General features: G+C 35.3%; 1 protein-coding gene across 6 annotated transcripts in view; it reads right to left on the reverse strand.

The window, feature by feature from the left end:
• PCNX1 (pecanex 1) overlaps positions 1-20,256 on the reverse strand; it is a 204,777-nt gene that overhangs the window by 57,705 nt on the left and 126,816 nt on the right. For all 6 annotated transcript variants that reach the window (XM_074393052.1, XM_074393051.1, XM_074393050.1 and 3 more), the window contains 7 exons: positions 14,341-14,491; positions 12,221-12,362; positions 11,348-11,525; positions 8,450-8,558; positions 7,195-7,324; positions 3,453-3,511; positions 1,265-1,480 (listed from right to left, as the gene is read on the reverse strand). In XM_074393052.1, the coding sequence (XP_074249153.1) occupies positions 1,265-1,480; positions 3,453-3,511; positions 7,195-7,324; positions 8,450-8,558; positions 11,348-11,525; positions 12,221-12,362; positions 14,341-14,491 (985 nt within the window). The remainder of the gene's footprint in view (positions 1-1,264; positions 1,481-3,452; positions 3,512-7,194; positions 7,325-8,449; positions 8,559-11,347; positions 11,526-12,220; positions 12,363-14,340; positions 14,492-20,256) is intronic.

Genomic DNA, 20,256 nt, shown 5'->3' on the forward strand with positions numbered 1-20,256 from the left:
CGAACAGGCAAGCCTTCTTAAGCAACACCAGGGTGAAAATAAAGCTATGGGGTTATAGATCTGGCTTCATCCTCTTTGTAGTCAAATGCTTTCTTATTTCTATTCCAGACTAAAAATACTCCAAAGCACTTCTTAGACTAGATTAAAAACTCTCTGAAAACTCTTAAGTCTAAATGTTTCCTAAACTGGAGAGATATTCAGTAAAAGGACTTAAACTTCCTATGAAACCAGTTTCTACTGGTGCTTACACGTTATTCAGTTTTACAGGAGTTGATAACATCAAGTTGATGTTTCTGAATGCATGATTTTCTGTAAGCAATTTATCAGTGCATAAAACTGCAGAGGGCTGATGGAAGGGAGAAAGGCCAGTAACTACTTAATGGGTACAGTGTTTTATTTTGGAGTGATGAAAACACTTTGGAATGAGACAGAGATGGTGGCTGCCCAACACTGTGAATGTTGAGCATTTAGTAACACTCCTGATTTCTTCGCTCGAAACAATTTTATTTTACGTGCATTTCACTTCAATTAAAAAGAACTGTTAAGCCGGGCGTGGTGGCGCAAGCCTGTAATCCCAGCACTTTGGGAGGCTGACGCGGGTGGATCACAAGGTCAAGAGATCGAGATCATCCTGGTCAACATGGTGAAACCCTGTCCCTACTAAAAATACAAAAAAATTAGCTGGGCATGGTGGCGCATGCCTGTAATCCCAGCTACTCAGGAGGCTGAGGCAGAAGAATTGCCTGAACCCAGGAGGTGGAGGTTGCGGTGAGCCGAGATCACGCCATTGCACTCCAGCCTGGGTAACGAGAATGAAGCTCCGTCTCAAAAAAAAAAAAAAAAAGAATTGTTGAGGACAAAGCCATGGTGTCTATATAAACATAACTCAGCTAACTATTCTGTCTCAAACAAAAATTCAGCATTCCATGTTGCTAGCTATCTAACAAATTTATGCAACTGGTCACAAAAGGGACCAAGAACAGACCAAGCACAAAACAAAAGAAATTCAACCTATCCAGGAAAACAAATCAATTATACACAAATGCTACTACCTTTACATATGAAGCCATACTGCAAACATGATTCTTCTTGGAACATGGAATGTGGGGTAAAAAAATCTAATACTTAATCTTTAGCAACTTTTCTCATTCCACAAGCACAAGTATCTAATTCTATGAGAACCAGAAGGTTTGATACAGAAACATGTAAAACTTAGGTGCTACTGGAGTATGCTATAGAAATAAAAGGTGAATGAACATCTTACCTCTGAATTCAAGTCCCCGCAGCTGGAAAGTGACCAGACCATTGCCTATCTCTATAAGGTGTACTAATGCATTGAGATAGTCAGAGGCAAGGATGAAACAGTCCCCTGTACCGTAGTTTCCCCACCGTCCTAGTAGCAAATCACCACAGAGGCTATGTTGTAGGGATCTAGTTAAATGTTCATAAAAGATGGAATTCAGATTGTTGTCATCTGATCCTGTAAAAACGGATTTTAAAAAAAGTTAAATTTCACCTTAAGTCCCCTTTACACACAGATTGTTAAAAATACTAAAAACTTCTAGTTTATTTGATGAGGAAAATAATATTCATACTCTTACAGTTTCTATGTAAAAGTAACACATAGGAAAATGAAAAAGGTTTCTGAATTTAGATTTAGAAGTCACATAACCTCTCAGAATCTACAGTTCCCATTCACAAAATGTGGGAATTTGATTTGAAGCAATCTAAGGACTTTCGACCTATTCAACAGTTCATAATTATTCAATGAAATATGGCTTATAATTAAAACCATGTAAGAGAAATTTAAAAAAATAAAAATTCAGAAGAGGAACAAAAAGATTATATGGTAAAGGAAGTAGATAAAATAATACAAGATTTGAACAAATAAGACAATCAAAAAGAAGTTGGTTAGTCAGTACTAGCCATATTGAGATGACTAATATTAAGCAGAAATAAACAGTATATAGCACAGAGAATCTTAAAAAAAAAAAAAACATTAAGACAGGCTGGGCGTCATGGCTCATGCCTGGAATCTCAGCACTTTAAGGCCTCATGAGGTAGGCAGATCACTTCAGGCCAGGAGACTAACCTGGCCAACATGGCGAAACCCTGTCACTACTAAAAATATAAAAATTAGCTGGGTGTTGCAGTGCATGCCTGTAATCCCAGCTACTTGGGGGGCTGAGGCAGGAGAATCGCTTGAACCTGCGAGGTGTGGGTTGCAGTGAGCCGTGACTGTGTCCAGCCTGGGTGACAGAGCAAGACTCTGTCTCAAAAAGAAAGAAAAGGAAAAAAAAAAAAAAAAGGAAAAGAAAAGAGACATTAAAATAAACATCACTTAATAAATGATATGACCATCTCTAGAAGTAACTCATCCAAAGCAATAATCTGTAAATGCATGTCCCAAGTATAGTACTGGTGAACGGTTTATTCAAAGTTTAATAATTATTTTAGACTCAGTCTAATTAAATAATAATGAAAGGGAAACCCCAGATTCTAACGTCAACAAAATGGCTGTATCAGTTCTACGTCAGCACAATACAAAAGTGCATATACTGATTCAGGATATGGCCTTTGGTTACGCAGGATGGCATCAGCAACATGAGAGATCTAGCCCCTTACAAGCACACACTAGGGCTGAAATGCTTATTTTCTCTACCAGAACATGATGATAGATGGTCATCCATATCAAATAACTAGTTTTCCTTAGTCCAATTTTATCACTGAGAATCTATCGGATTTGAGGGAATTTATGAGTCAAATAGATACAAATACTCCAGTACACTTGGGAGTAATATTTCTTTTAGTAAATTAATACACTGAAGTTCTAGTTGATATGATAATCTCTGATTGTTTGTGACAGACTACTATTGGGTGGGCCAATAAAATGATGTTTCTCAAATGACAAAACTAAGAACCAGACTTCAGATAATGGTAACACCAGCAAGGTGTCACCCATTGAAGCTCTATCCTGACTAGCTATATGCCCCAACTTGATGACATCTCTTTACACAATAAATTGAATCAAATTAAATTAATATTGACCTAAACATTGAGGGAAGGGTGGAAGCAAACATACTAATAAAACATGTGTCAGTCTGACTGCATACCCTTCAACACATCTGACCAGTTTTATTTTAACCATTTTTCTACATTTTAACCTATGTAAGAATAATGTTTGAATGGAATTTTTCCTTCTTATAAGCATTCTTAAGATGCATTTTATAAAAGATGGGTATAGAAATTGTAGACACTGTAACTCACATATACTTTGCTAAAGTAAAACAAATAATATTTAGTTTTTAAAAGTGAATATTTGGAATTCATAGAGGATTCCCAACAAGTAAGGAGTGAATATAAACATATATATATATATATATATATATATATATATATATATATAAACAAATCCTTAGACTTGCCTCCTTATTCACAAACAGAGCTATTACCTGGATTTCTATCAAGCTGAGAAGCCAATCTGGTATTTGAATGATCCACTCGTTTTGTGCTAAAGAAAATAAAACATTTTTAGTAACTTTCTTTACATTAAAAAATATTTAACAACAGTGAGGGAGAAACTACAGAAAATGAATAAAGGTTACCACCTTATGAAAATCTCTAGAAAAAAATCTGTGATTAGTGTAATGATAAAATGCCTTGTTAGCACTTTCGGGAATTTAAAAAAAATTCTCCCTCCTTCACCACACATCAACATAGCAGTTTTTTTTTTTTTTTTTTTTTTTTTTTTTACAGCGTATGGAAAGACATTTATGCATGCACTGTGAAAAAGAAAATCTGACCAGGATGAAAAAATGTATACTATATATGGTTCTCAGAAATTCAAAGAGCTTAGAACATTCTTTGCCAAAGGAAGGTGTATCTATCAATGCTCAGTGATGCAGTGTTCTTTGGAACAGCAGTTCCCAAAATGTGGTCCATAGAACTCAAGGCTCTTCCAGATCAAAACTATTTTCAAAGTAACACTGAGCTGTTATTTGCTTCTTTCATCGTGTTGACAACTGCAGTGGTGGGTAAGCCTGTGGTGCCTGGGCGTGAATCAAGGCGGCAGCGCCAAACTGTACTACCCTTTGCTGCTACACTCGCACAATAAAGCAAACAAAAAATCCAAATTTCACATAAAAATGTCCCTAATGAAGAAGTAAAATGTATTAACTTTATTAAATCTCAACCCATAGTACGGCTTTTAATATTCTGCATGGCAAAATGAGAAAATACGTATGAAGCACTTGTGCTGCCTTCCGAAGTACAATGGCTGTCATGAGGGAAAGGATTTGTGCAACTGCTTCAACTCTGAGCTGAACTAGCTGTGTTTTTTCTCTTGGAACACCATTTTTACTTAACACTGATGGAAAAATTATGAGACTATTTAGATGTGGGCATTTAGCAGGTATTTCTCAAAAATAAAGAAATTGAGCCTGTTATTTCAAGAAAAACAACTGGAAATACCTGTTGACAATAATAAAAATCCAAATTTTCAAACAAAAATTAAAATTTTAGGAAACTCATATCTACAACCATGAGCTTGACAGCTTTCCAATAATTAAATTTTCTTTCCAATTGGTGGTGATATCAATGAACATATTTTTAAAATCACTACATAATAAGATGTATCAACATTTAGAAAATATATTACTCAATGAAGTAGTAATTTCCAAATATCTAATACAAAATATTACAAAATTATGCATGGGTAAAAGATCCATTCAGAGTATATTTATCTATCAGTAACTATATTAATATAATATAGTTCTAAAAGACCACAGATATAGTTTTAGATTCCATATTGCAAGTAGATTTTAAGAAGCTCCATTTCTCCGGTTTCAGTGAAAGAGCAAAGAAAACTATCCATGATTGTCTTAAAAGACTATTAGAATACATCTTTTTTGGTTGGGCACCGGTGGCTCATGCCTGTACTCCCAGTACTTGGGAAGACGACCAAGGCAGGTGGATCACTTCAGGTCAGCATTTCAAGACCAGCCTGGCCAACACAGTGAGTATGAGGATAAAATTGTTTTTCACATACTTCAGTCAAAACAATATACTAAAACCGACTGAACATATAGGTAGATATGAGAATCCAGTTGTCTTTTAATAAGCCAGACATTAAGGATTTGCAAAACTATGTAACAATGCCACTCTTCTCATTAATTTTTTTTTTGGGGGGTGGAAATAGAGTTATTCTTAACTTTAAAATGTTATTTATGCTAATACACAATAGACATCATATTGTTATTTTTAAATTGGTTAATAAGATTTGAAATTTTTTAGTTTTTCTTTCCACTCCAGTAAATATTAGTAGATAAAATTCATACTTTTAAAACTGGTGTTTCCAATAATTTTTAAGAGCATAAGACTGGGCGCAGTGGCTCACAACTATAATTCCAGCACTTTGGGAGGCCAAGGCTGGTGGATCACCTGAGGTCAGGAGTTCAAGACCAGCTGACCAACATGATGAAACTCTGTCTCTACTAAAAATATAAAAATTAGCCAGGACTAGTGGTGGGCACCTGTAATCTCAGCTACTTGGGAGGCTGAAGCAGGAGAATTGCTTGAACCCAGGAGGGGGAGGTCACAGTGAGTTGAGATCACATCATTGCACTTCAGCCTGGGTGACAAGAGTGAAACTGTGTCTCAAAGTATAAAGAGGTTCTAAAGCCAAAAAGAACTGCTGCCACTGAGTATTACTTTGGGTTAATTAGTCCAGAATAATAATAATAAATAACACCAAAATTCACCAAAATGGGAACTACTTATGTGTGGTTTTAGACAAAGGACCAGAGTAAAAGTTTCAAACCTACAAACTAGCCCATTGATTAAAAGGTGAGATTACGATTTTCACCTATTAAAGAATGTAATTTGTGAAAGTACGGACAGAAAGGTAGTCATGGAGATGGCCAGTAGAATTATAAATTACCACAAGCTCTTTCTAAACCAATGTGTTAATATATATTAAAAGCCTTTAGCCAGGCATGGTGGCTAACACCTGTAATCCCAGCACTTTGGGAGGCTGAGGTGGGCGGATCACCTGAGGTCGGGAGTTAGAGACCAGCCTGACCAACATGGAGAAACTCCATCTCTACAAAAAAAAAAATTACAGAATTAGCTGGGTGTGTAATCCTAGCTACTTGGGAGGCTGAGGCAGAAGAATCGCTTGAACCCAGGAGACAGAGGTTGCAGTGAGTCAAGATACGCCATTGCACTCCAGCCTGGGCAACAAGAGAGAAACTCTGTCTCAAAAAAAAAAAAAAAGAAAAGAAAAAAGGCTTTAAAATGTTTATGCTCCATAACTCATAACTCCTAAAAGTATTCCCTTTTAGGAATGCTTTCTGAAATAAAATGAAATGTGGAGAGATTACATACGAGGATAGTTACTAAGCTTTAGATTAAATAGCTAGTCTAAGGAACCACGCCTAAATGGAGAAAATACTTCATGCACAAAGATGGTCATTAAAAATTTATCTTCTCAAAATAGCAGAAATAACCTATAAAAATTTATCTTTAGAAATAGGTATTTCTAAGAAAACTATAACCCATTATGACTGCTATAATGATATTATACAGCATAAGGTTGGGAGTATTATTAATGTCAAATAATTCTAATATCACTGAAAGAAAAAAGATATAAAAATGAACATACTCAATCAGAATGTTTAAAAATATCTTTTAAGTAGAAAAAAATGGCTGAGAACAGTGGCTCATGTCTGTAATCCTAACACTTTGGGAGGCAGAGGCGGGTGGGTTGCTTGAGCTCAGGAGTTCGAGAGCAGTCTGGGCAACATGGTGAAACCCCATCTCTTCAAAAACTTCCAAAATTAGCTGGTGTGGTAGCTCATGCCTGTAGTCCCCACTACTTGGGAGGCTGAGGCAGGAAGATCACTTGAGCCCAGGAGGTGGAGGTTGTAGTGAGCCAAGACGTACCACTGAACTCATCTAGGCGACAGAATGAAACCGTGTTTCAAAAAATAATAAAAATAAAAGAAAAAAAGGTAATATCCTCTGTTCTCTTCTTTTACATACTTTTCAAATTTTAAAAATATTTATAAAGTTTTAGCAAAAATAAATATTTCAATACAATAAATTATGAACCATCAATTTTACTAATAATGCTGTCAATAGTTTTTCCCAGTAGAAAAGATAAAAATTGTCTTTCAAGTGTTTTACTTTACTCACTTATAGTCTCTCTCCCAGAATTTCACAGGTCGGACATATGAAGTGATGAATATTGCACTTCCCAGAAAGGGATTCAGTGGAGTAGAGAAGAAGGCCGAGACAGCAGCCTGAATGAACAGCATGGCTGAGTCTATGGGAAAACTAGTTAAGGAAACTGACATTAATCTAAGCACAGATGCCAAAAAAAACCCTCACAAAAACTTAGCAGACACATTTAGATTACATCAATTAGAGACATGAGGTCCACCAGAAGAATACAAAAGAAGGTATCACCAGGCAGCCATTAAGGGGTCACCAGCAGAAAAACATATGAAAAGTACAACCTGGTATGATGGTTTCAAGGGAGCCAAATCAATATTTGCTAATACGTATTTGGTAAAAGTTCATATATTAATCTTGGGAAGAAATGCTAGAGTTCAATTTTCCACAAAGTTAAAACTAAAACTTGTATATATTGTTTAGTCTGCCTTTCCATATCAATGTGGTCACTAACCGTTACTGTTACTTAGAAAGTACTTCTAAAAAATGGTGAGAATAGAAAAATTTTGGACAGAAGTTTAATTCTATCCATTTCATAAACACATCATGAAAAAATGTTTTATACCTTCATTTATTAAAAAATAATGCTAAACATTTCTTGTATGTATTAAAAAATCTTGGACCTTAATATACACATATGCAAATTTAAGATTTTAAATCAGCATTACTTTCTTACAAAATCTGAATATTTTTCTTATGTTCAGATAATCTGTGGGCCACAGATATTAATACAAGTTAAACAATCAAAATCAGTTAAGTGTGGATGCAAAAGATAACGAATTTTTTTTTTTTTTTTTTTTTTTTTTGAGATGGAGTTTCGCTCTTGCTGCCCAGGCTGGAGTGCAATGGCGCTGTCTCAGCTCACTGCAACCTCCACCTCATGGGTTCAAGCAATTCTCCTGCCTCAGCCTCCCAAGCAGCTGGGATTACAGGCATGTATCACCATGCCCAGATAATTTTGTATTTTTAGTAGAGACGGGGTTTCTCCATGTTGGTCAGGCTCATCTCCCCAACCTCAGGTGATCCACCCGCCTCACCCTCCCAAAGTGCTGGGATTACAGGCATGAGCCACCGTGCCTGGTCGAGACTATGAATTTTTGATGATTTATTACACAGTAAACTCTTACCTATGCCTGTGAAAGGTTAAGCTTATAAACCAACATTCTTATCAAGGATATGACTGTCCATTCTTATTATACTTTAATTAGAAGGATACGGGGCACTGCAAAAGGCTGAGCAAAAGCATGGAAAGCAGAACCCCATGTGATCTGCCATGGGGCAATATAGGTATACACGAACTGCAATTTATAAAGGAGTTCCCAAAGCTGCAGGAGGAAAAGAATAGCTGTCAGTAAAAAAAGGAAAAATCATCAGATATTTGAATTAGAAAATGAAAAACCTGTAAAATATATTTTATTCCTAATAGGGAAATGGCACTGAAATTATTTGCCATTTGCATAACATGAAAAGATATTATCAACTGCCTAAACACTGCACTTATTTCTGAATAAAGACACTGGTAGCTGTATATGGATTTGGGTTTCATCTGTTCAAAATATTCTGTGCCCTCTACTGGCCATATTACTGCTACTACAAGAAAACTAAGTAAGGTAGAAAGCGATCAAATAATTGTTCCTGAAAAAAAAAACAAAAAAACAAGACGTCTGTAAAGCTTAAGCAGTACATATATTTATTTTATTCTAAGACACATTTTCCTCAAATTTTAGTGCTCTGGAAACTGAGTATGTTTTAAACGTAACGTCAGAAGGAATGTGAAAACAGCAGTTGTAATATAGTTGTCACTGCCTGTTTCCACAGAAATCTAGTTGCGTATACTAGGCATCTGTTCATAACCCTAATGGTTGTCAGTGGAAACAGGATACACATTTTAATTTTATTTAAGGTTGGACATGTTACAGTTGAATACTTCTTCAATGCTGAAACAGAGTTGTACTTGTCCAAGACTCCTCTGCATGATTAGGCAACAATCACTTCTTCTTCTGAAATACTTTCACTGATTTACAAATGAACTCCCTTAACTTCCAATTTAAAAAAGAAATCACAAATTCAACCAATTAAAAAATGTAGATAAACTGCAGTATTTTTGCCATGACTCAAAATTATACTAGCAATCCTCGGCATTAATGTAATCAGGATCATGGTAAGTAAAAGCAGCATGTATATCATCGTGATGCCATTGCAATGACTTAAAAGCAATGACTCAGAAACCTCTTCAGATTCTAAGTGTGAAACAAACTGTATTCCAATTCTGACTGTAATATTAAAGAAAAAATAATATGTAATTACATGGGTAAGGATTGGTAGGAAAAGGAATTTTTGTATACATTTATTTCCTTGAAAGGTTATTAAATCCATGATGGAGCTTGCAATGATATCTTAACACAAAAAAAATCTGAAGAAATCCCTTGAATATTACTACCATTGTTAAATTCTATCTATTGATCAATTTAAATAAAAATCCAAGGGGAAAGCTTTCTCTGCTTTGTTTACTGGTGTAGCCTAAGCATCTAGAACAGTTCTAAAACAGTTTTTTGTTTTTAAAAAAATTAAATCAAAGTATTAAAAAAATCCAAACTAAATGAGAGTTAAGTGTAGCAACTATATTTCAAAGATTAGTTACTTTATATTTTACTGCAACTTTCACTTTTTTCCAACCAGTATTAAGATGAAATACAATTTTCAATCTAAATATTTGAGTTTGTGAGAAACCACATGCTTCTTTATATAATTCTCTGATTAACTTTCTGGCTTCCTCCTTTGGTTAACAACCATACTCACTAGAAGAGGAAATAAATGATAAAAATGCAAATTAGTGACTGAACAGATATAATATTGAAATATTTTAGAAGCTATTTATCACGATATTGAAACTATCGATGAAATTTTGTTCCAATTAGTGGCTCTCCATTTTTTCTGTTCCCATCCTAGGTCAGACTACTGTCACGTCTGAATTACTGTTGTTATCTCTTGAGCTGTTCTCCGTACCTTTAGGTTCTCTCTTCCCCAACTGAAGCCAAATGTGGCTGACCAGGCTAACTTCCCTAAAATTGGAATTTCATTGTGTTTTGTGGCTGTTCATTTGCTTCAGCTCTCTGTTACCTATCAAATGGGATCATATGTGTCAAAGTCCTTTGTATGTAGTCAGTGTTAACATGAAATTTAATCCCTATTTCACTGACAATCTAACTGTACAGCCTATTTCACTGAGAAAGGTAGAGTGACTTAGCAAAAAGATCCTTGGGTTAGGAGGCAGAAGACCAAGGTTTTACCATCTAATTTGTAAAAGGCCTAAGAACATATATCTTATGGGTAGATAATGAATTTTAGCAACAGCCTCAAAGTTCAGAGTATTCTGCAGATGTCCTATCAAGCTAATTTCTGACTGCTCCCACCAGGCCTCAGTCTCCTCAGCATCTACCCCTTTCACTGGGCCATGCCAGAGCCCAATTCAATTATTATCACTTCTGTTTCTAATATTCAAAACTATATACTTTTTCAGAGATTCTATATATTTAAAAATAGACACTTTTTTTTTTTTTTTTGAGACAGAGTCTCGCTCTTTCGCCAGGCACCAGGCTGGAATGCAGTGGTACAATCTCAGCTCACTGCAACCTCCACTTACTGGCTTCAAACAATTCTCTTGCCTCAGCCTCCCAAGTAGCTGAGACTCCAGGCATGCGCCACCACGCCCAGCTAATTTTTCTATTTTGATACAGACAGGGTTTCACTATGTTGGCCAGGGTGGTCTCGATCTCTTGACCTTGTGATCTACCTGCCTCGGCCTCCCAAATTGCTGGGATTACAGGCATGAGCCACCGTGCCCAGCCAAAACACATACTTATTAATGTTTCTCTAATTGTTTTATACAACTTAATCTTATTGTCCTAGCTATAGAAAGAAATACATGTTTTATAAATCACAGTGACTATCTTTGTTTAGGGATTTTAATGTGCTTCTAAATAAACAGTTAAAGAGAGATAGTACTTACTTAAACAATAATAAATCAAATGAAATATAAGAAAAACCCTGACTAAATAGCACATAACTTAGGGAGACAGTTTTTATAAGGATATTCCTTTCAGTGATAAATTACCTTGTTGAAGAGTATGGACATAAAGAAGAGATCCAACAGCATGGTCTCTGAAAAAGCTGCATAGTCAAATTTGAAAAAGAGCACAGTAAAGATGACTGTGACATACTGATATGTAGGGCTGCTAAAAGAGGATCGTAGCAACTTCAAACCAGCAATGGTGATCATTAAAGCACCTAATCTGTGACACAAAGAAAACACAAATCAACTCATGACTGAAAACATTAGAAGAGGCAATAACTTAAAATAAAATTCACCATTTACTTTACTAAGCTCACAAGGTATACATTAAATGGAAGCTTCCAAAAAATGATGTCCATAGCTAGGTAAATCACATCCGGAAAGTATATACTTCCTTTTAATACTATTCATTATGATTCTTATCCTTTATATGAATGACCATGTTTTAAAAATAATCATATTGTAATTCTCATATCTGATTCTCTAGTTTCTCAATATTTCTATTTAATATCAACTGCATTTAGCAAATGAAAAACATATTGATGCTTACTCAACAACAGGTACCTCCCCTATTAGGCAGGTCTATCAGACCACCATGGCTGCCCATCTAAACAGTGTAAGTTACAAGGTACATCAAAACAGCCAACTAATATTAAAAATTAAGCTTATTTTTAAAATGTCCTCCCATAAAATATTAATCGACAATGAGATGTCTGGAGTACAGAATATGCCAACAGCAGAAACAGATGTTTAAAAAGGGGAAGTCAAGGACAAAATGTCACCTAAACTTTTAATCTCACAGTGCCTTGCATGAAGGAAACACTCAATTATTATTCAACATTTTACCAACAACTTAAGACATTGTATATAACAGTCCCCAGAAGTCAGACAAGATTAGAAGACTACTATACTTACTCTGTATCTAGTTTCTTTGGACTAGCAATTGCCTCTGCACTGCTGCTAAGTTCATTGAGAACAATCAATGGATAGATTATATTCTTCTCCACGAAAAGAAGCCACACATGAAGTTTCTCAAACCACATCATAGTGGCCGCATCTAACAAGGCAATATAAATCAAGAAAACTACATGTTATCTAACGTATAGTTTATCAATGTGATGAGAAAGAAAAATTTTACAACTCAAATTTAGTACCAGACTACATATAAAATGTTTTTAAAAAGCCAGTACTTTAATCAACTGTCAACTTCTATGAGCTCTGAGATACTTACAAATTTGTAACTTAGACATGATTTAACATTTAGATGAGTTTTAATTTTTGAAAACTCATATTTTAACCATAACTTTTCTCATTTATGCTTACAACTTATGGAAAAAGATTACTAAAGATTACTACATTGGTTCTTCTATCCAAAATAAATAAAAATATTATATGATTTGAATTCACAGACTTCGTAAGCGTCATTTTCATTGGCAATAATATTTTTTTCCAATGCTACAAATTATTTCATTGGAGAAAGTATCTAGAATAAACTAAAAGATTTAAAACATGGTTCTTTGGCTACCTGAAAACAGCATAATCTGGCTTTAGGAAGTTCTCTAAGAAATAATATTTTTTTATTTGAATTGTTAAAATCAGGACAGAAGAAACAACAACTTTGCTGTTAGTACTATAAATTAGTCAAATGTTATACTGATTCAAAATTTCTATTTAAATTGTTCTAAGACTTAAAAATTTTTTTAAAAGATCAATAATTTATTTTAATGAAAAGTGGTGGTCTTTAAAACAAACTAGATGTGTCATCATTTATATATGAAAGCAGTAATAGTTCACCATTAAAAACATATCTCATTCTGAATTATTTTTCTGAGGGTATAAATGGGCCAATAAAGATTCTTAAGCAGTTTCAGATTATGCCTGTAATCCCAGCACTTTGGGAGGCCAAGGCAGGCAGATCACCTGATGTCAGGAGTTCAAGGCCAGCCTGACCAACATGGAAAAACCCCGTTTCTACTAAAAATACAAAATTCGCTGGGTGTGGTGGCACATGCCCGTAATCCCAGCTACTTGGGAGGCTGAGGCAGGAAAATGAATTGAATCCAGGAGGCACAGGTTGCGGTGAGCCGAAATTGTGCCACTGCACTCCAGCCTGGGTAACAAGAGCAAAACTCCGTCTCAAAAAAAAAGATTCTTAGGCAGTTTCATGTTATTTTTCTTTATTAGGAAGCTTTCAAAGGCTTCGGGGTTCTTTAAAAAAGTTATATTCAAGCAGCTGAATGATTTACTCTATAATAATTTGCTAACTGAAAAAAGTCTGTGAGGAAAAAGTTGGCTGATTTAATCATTGGTATATAATTATGACATATATATGAACATTTATTATTTCTCTAAAATGAGGAAGTACAATATATTACAGATAACAGGGTCAATGAACAAGAATTGAATACTTACAACAGGAAAGAAATGTCAGGGTTTACAGTGGCAAGGAAGAAGCTTAGCAAGTGAACTAGCCTTCTAGTTTTCATCATTTTTTCATCATTCTTTTTTTCATCATTTTATACTTTATTGCAAATCTGAACTAATAACAGCAATTAAAAATGTTTTTAATTTCTTTTCACTTTATCAACTGTTTTGCATTCCTCTCTGGTAGGACACAGTGTCTCTGCCAGAAAAAGGAACAAAGACCTTTCTTCCTCCCTAGGCATTAAGTTAAAACTATTTCAAATAGACCTTAAAGAGGATTGGATTGCCTGTATATGGCATTGAAAACTAATTAGGGGGAACAGTAGGGTCAGGAAAGAGAAGTAATGGACATACACAGGAGGATTCATCAAAGAGAATTCTGTGAATAATAATATAGAGAGGGGAGAAGTAAGTTTCTTCCGTGGAAAATTGGTACTGTAGCACTGACACTCATATTTCAACTAAAATAAAGCATCCTGCAAGATATCAGATTCATTAACAGCTTCAAATTTAAGCAAAAGAAACACAAGTCAAAATATTCCCTGATGATATTCATTTAACTCAGTCATCTATCAATATAGTAAAGGGAAAAGTGCTAATGAAATACTTACTTCGAACTTCATATTGATTATACTCTACTGTCTTTAGCAGAGGATGAGAGAAACAGTGCCATGGTAGCTGTTTTCTAACTTGAGGCAGCACATAATGTGTTACAAAACCCACGAAGCCAACCAATGTATACAACACATACTTGAGAGCAGGCTAAAAAAAAAAAAACAATACAAGTGATAAAATTAGGAGTGATTTTGAGACTCACTGTAGAAATTCTAATTTGTCAGTTCAATTTTCCATTTGATAATGGACAGCATCCATTTTAAGAATCTAAGAACAAAGTATTTTCTACAGTTAACATTTCTACATTATGTAATTTGTTCTAATCAGTCTTGAAAGTTAGTGACTATTCATATATCATAGATATTTTGAAATGTGTTAACTACTTTCTCTGGTGTCTTACACTACTATATAATGAGAGAGTGGCCTCAGGTGTATTGCCTATTACATGAATGTTCTATGAGATGTATAGAGCAATGTATTAAATTGTTTTCAGTAGCAGAAATAACGGGGTAAGGCAGGGTCCACCTGGAGCAGTTGGCTGCATGCACTAATTCATAGTACGTGGCTTAGTGCACGGCTGTGTGCCTGTCCCACAGCATGGAGGCCCAGGTGTCCTGTAACCACTGGCCTTGTTCACTGTGGTGTTCTCATCTATAACCATCACTGACCTGTTCATCACAGCCAGCAAGAGCCCAGTCTTTCCACTGCTACCCCTCATGTTTCACAGGAGGGTCATCTGTTCCTTCCTAGACTGCATCACCAATTACAACAAGGCCTAAAAGCTTGATGCATACCTGTGCAAGTGCACAGGAAGGAGACTATTTATGACTATGAAGGCTGTGGCAAGGCCTTCAACAGGGATCGCCATCTGAGGTGCCATATCCTGGTTCATACTGAAGAAAAGCCATTTGTTAGAAAGATGTATGCATTTGAAAACTTCTGTTCCCTGCTACAACCAACAGTCAAGTATGCCAACTAAAGACTCGACAACCACCACCACAGGCACCCATGCATGGCGACCCATGGCCCAAGGACTAGTGAACCCAACTTACTGCAGCCACTACTGGTGCCTGAGGACTAGCCTGCCTAGCTCTGTATCCCTTGCAATGCCTCATCACAGACTCTATGAACAAATGCAGTCTAAGCCACTGAGGAATTCATAGACATCACTGACACCAGTTACAGCCAAATAAATCATACGGAGAGTACACTACCATATACACCCAGAATCAGAGCCAAAGCATCCTGTCCAACCAACACCACAGATACAGCTACAGGAAACAGTCTTTCCAAATGCCAATCCATACAATTGGAAAAAAATGTTATATCAGATGTGCAGATATCAATGTAAGGACATAAGAAACATGAAAAAGCAAGAAAATACAGTATCGCCAAAGGAACATAATTTTCGAGTAACGGATACCAAAGAAAAGGAAATCTATGAAATGTCTGAAAAAGAATTCGAAATAATGATATGAAGGAAACTCAGTGAGATACAAGAGAATACATATGAATAATACCAAGAAATCAAAATATCAACTCATGATCTAAATGAAAAACTCAACAAAGAGATGTATCATAAAAAGGAACCAAACAGAAATTCTGGAACTGAAGAATTCAACAAGTGAAATAAAAGGTATAAGCAAGAGGTTCAACAACAGATTAGACCTAGCAGAAGAAAGAATTTCTGAACTTTAAGATGGGTTGAAAAAAAAGAAAAACCCTCAGACCAAGAAAAAGAAAGAAAAAAAGAATTTAAAAACCTCATATGATATATGTGACACCATAAAAATGACCAAACACATTTGAATTTTGGAGTTTCTAGAAGCCTATTTAAGAAAATAATAGATGAAAATTTCCCAAGTCTTAGAGGAAATACAGACATCTAGATATGGGAAGCACAGGGTTCCCAAATACAATTCACTCAATAAGGTCTTCTAAAAGGCATATTATAATCAAACTGTCAAAAGTGAAAGACAAAAAGAGAACTCTGAAAACAGTAAAAGAGTTAAGTTATATACAAGGAAATCGCCATCAGACTAACATCTAATTTCTCAGTAGAAACCTCACAAGCCAGAAGGCAATGGGGTGATACATTCAAGGTACTGAAAGAAAAAAACTCTTCAGCTAAAAACAGTATACCCAGAAAAGCTTTATCCTTCAAAAATGAAGGAGAAATCTTTACCAAAAAAGCAAAGACTAAGAATTCATTATCAGTAGACTGGTTCTACAAGAAATTATTGAGTCCTATAATAAGTAGCGGAAGGATGATATCTACATGAAACACATGAGAGGATAAAATCATTGGTAAAGAAGATAAATGATTTTTTTTAAAAGTCAAATGTTATTACTACAAAAAAAAAATCAAATTGAAAGGAACAAGGGATATAGAGAACATTCAGCAAACAATGAACAAAATGATGGGAGTATGCCTTCATCTAGCAAAAAACCTTGAATGTAAATGGCTTAAATACCCCAGTTAAAAGATGTAGACTGTCCAGATGTGTATCCTGATGCCAACGTAAATATAAGTAAAAATAGAGTCTGCTTGAATTTTTTTTTTTTAAAGTGCCAACTATATGCTGCCTAGAGGAAACTAACTTCACCTATAAACACACACATAGACTGAAAGAGAAGAAATTTAAAAATATATTCCAGGCAAATAGAAACCAAAAGCATGGTTGCAGAGGTATACTTGTATCAGAGAAAGTAAACTATAAATCAAAAGACATGAAAAGAGACTACAAAGGTCATCATATAATAAAGGGATCAGTCCAGAAAAGGGTAAACAACTGTAAATACATGCACCCTACACCAGAGCATGCAGATACATAAGGCAAATATTATTAAAGCTAATGAGACAGACCCCAATATAATAATAGTTGGGAATATCAACAACCCAATTTCAATATTGGACAGATCACCTAGACAGAAAATCAACAAAGAAATATCATACTTAGTCTGCACTATAGAACAAATGAACCTAGCAGACATTTATAGACCATTTATGTCATCCAATAGCTGCAGAATATACATTCTTCTCATCAACACATGGGACATTCTCCAGGACAGACTACATGTTATGCCACAGAACAAGTCTCAACAAATTTTTAAAAACTGAAGTTATATGAAGTATCTTCTTAGACCATGAAGAAATAAAACTAAAAATAAATAAGAGGAACTTTGGAAACTATACAATTAAATGGATATTAAACAATGTGCTCCTTAATGAACACTGGGTCAATGAAGAAACTGAAAATAAAATTTAAAAATCTCCAAAACAAATGAAAATACAATGTACTAAAACCTATTGAACATAGCAAAAGCAGTGCTAAAGGGAAATTTATAGTAATAAATGCCTCCATCAAAAAAGCAGAAAGAGTGCAAACAACCTCATCATGTGCCTCAAGGAACTAGGATCTAAGAAAGATAAGAGCAGAAATAAATGAAATTAAAATGAAGAAACAATACAAAAGACCAAAGAACTGAAAAGTTGTTTTTTTTTTTTAAAGATAAATAAAATTGACATATCTTTAACCAGAAAATGAAAGAGAGAAGACCCAAATAAATAAAATGAGAGATGAAAAAGGATATATTACAACTAATACTGCAACAATTCAGAGTATCATTAGTGACTACTATGAGCAATTATATGCCAATAAATTGGAAAATCTAGAGGAAATGGATTAATTCCTAGACACATACAACCTAGCAAGATTGAACAATGAAGAAATCCAAAAGCTGAACAGATCATAACATGTAACAAGACTGAAGCCATAATAAAAAGTCACCCAGTAAAGAGAAGCCCAGGACCAGATGGCTTCACTGCTGAATTCTTCCACTGTTGGTGGGAATGTAAGTTAGTACAACCACTATGGAGAACAGTTTGGAAGTTCCTGAGAAAACTAAAAATAGAGTTACCATATTTTCCAGCAATCCCAATGCTAGATACATACTCAAAATAAAAGAAATCAATTTATTGAAGAGATATCTGTATTCAATGTTTGCTGCAGCACTGTTCATATTGGCCAAGACTTGGAGACGACTTGGAGGCAACCTAAGTGTCCATCAAAAGATGAATGAATAAAGAAAATGTGGTACACATACACAATGGAGTACTATTCAGCCATAAAAAACAATGAGATTCTGCCAGTTGCTATACCATGGATGGAACTGTAGGTCACTGTGTTAAGAGAAATAAGCCTGGTACAGAAAGAGAAACTTCACATGTTCTCACTTATTTGTGGGAGCTAAAAATTAAAACAATTGAACTCACGGAAATAGAGAGTAGAACGATGATTATCAGAGACTGGGAAGGGTAGGACGGGTGGTGAGGGGAGGTAGCGACGGTTAATGGGTACAAAAAGTAGTAGAAAGAATGCATAAGGCCTAGTATTTGATACCACAACAGGGTAAATACAGTCAATAATAATTTAATTGTACATTTAAAGATAACTAAGAGTGTAACTGGATCACGACACAAAGGACAAATGCTTGAGGAGATGAATACTCCATTTACCATGTGATTATTACACATTGCATGCCTGTATCAAAATATCTCCTGTACCCCATAAAGATATACACCCATTATGAAAAAAAATGAAGAATGTCTAGAGGAATAATGCCTGAAAATTTCCAAATTTAATGAAAACTATAAACCACAGATTCAATAAACCCCAAGCACAGAAACATGAACTATGTGAAGGTACATCACAATCAAATTTGTAGAAACTAGTGATAAAAAGATCGCTTAAGAAAAAAGCTAAGTTATCTACATAGGAATAAATTCAGTCAGAAGCAATAAAAGGGAGAAGACAGTGGAGCAACATCTTCATGTACTAAAGGAGAAAAAAAAAAACCTGTCATCTTAGAATTTTATACCCAAGGAAGTATCTTTCAAAACCAATGGTGAAATAAGGACTTATTCAGAGCTACAAAAGCCAAGAAAATATGCAGATTTTCACCACAAGAAATGTCCTAGGATGGCCAGGTGTGGTGGTTCACACCTGTCATCCTAGCACTTTGTGAGACCAAGGTGGGAGGATTACTTGAGCTCAGGGGTTTGAGACCAGCCTGGGCAACACAGTGAGACTTTGCCCCTAAATAAAAAAGAAATGTCCTAGGAAATCTTTCAAGTAGGAGGAAAATAACACCAAATGAAAACATGGATATGCACAAAATAATGCAGAGGGCTAAACATGATAATTACATGCCCTACAGATGAAAGGAATAGTCCTTGATGAGCTGTACTTAAGGAACAACACCTAAGAAGCCTTACCCTTACCTGAACCTGATTTAGATAATAACGTTCTAGACTTTCAACTTACTGGAATGAGACATTTGGGGGTTTTAGGAGAGGGTATGTACACTTTGCATACAGAAGAGATGTCGATCATGGAGGTCTACTAATGGACTGTGGTAGTCCAGCTTCTGAAATGGTTCCCATGATCCTTGCCTCTTGCTTTTATACTTTAATATATTCTCTTCTCACATGTACCAGGGTTGGTCTATGTACACAACAGAATATGGAAGAACTGGTGGCATGTTATTTCCAATATCAGGTTATAAAAGAGTACAGCTCCTGTCTTAGCTTTGTCTCTCAAGGATCATTTGTTCTGGGGGAAACTAGCTGCCATTTGTGAGTACAGTTAGGCAGCCTATGGTGAGGACCACATGGAGGGGAACTGAGGTCTCTGGCCAATAGTCAGAAGGAACTGAGGCCTGCAAACAGTGAACTCAGATGACTGCAGCATCATGAAAGATCTTGAGCTAGAATCATCCAGCAAAGCCACCCAGATTCATAACCCAGAGAAATCATGAGAAAGTAAGTATTTGTTGATAAAAAACAAATAAAAAGTCATGTATTTCAGTACTATGGACAAACATTAACATCAAATCAGAAATCAGCCCAA

Source organism: Saimiri boliviensis, chromosome 2 (genome assembly GCF_048565385.1).
Source record: "Saimiri boliviensis isolate mSaiBol1 chromosome 2, mSaiBol1.pri, whole genome shotgun sequence".
In the NCBI taxonomy this organism is placed as follows: Eukaryota; Metazoa; Chordata; class Mammalia; order Primates; family Cebidae; genus Saimiri; species Saimiri boliviensis.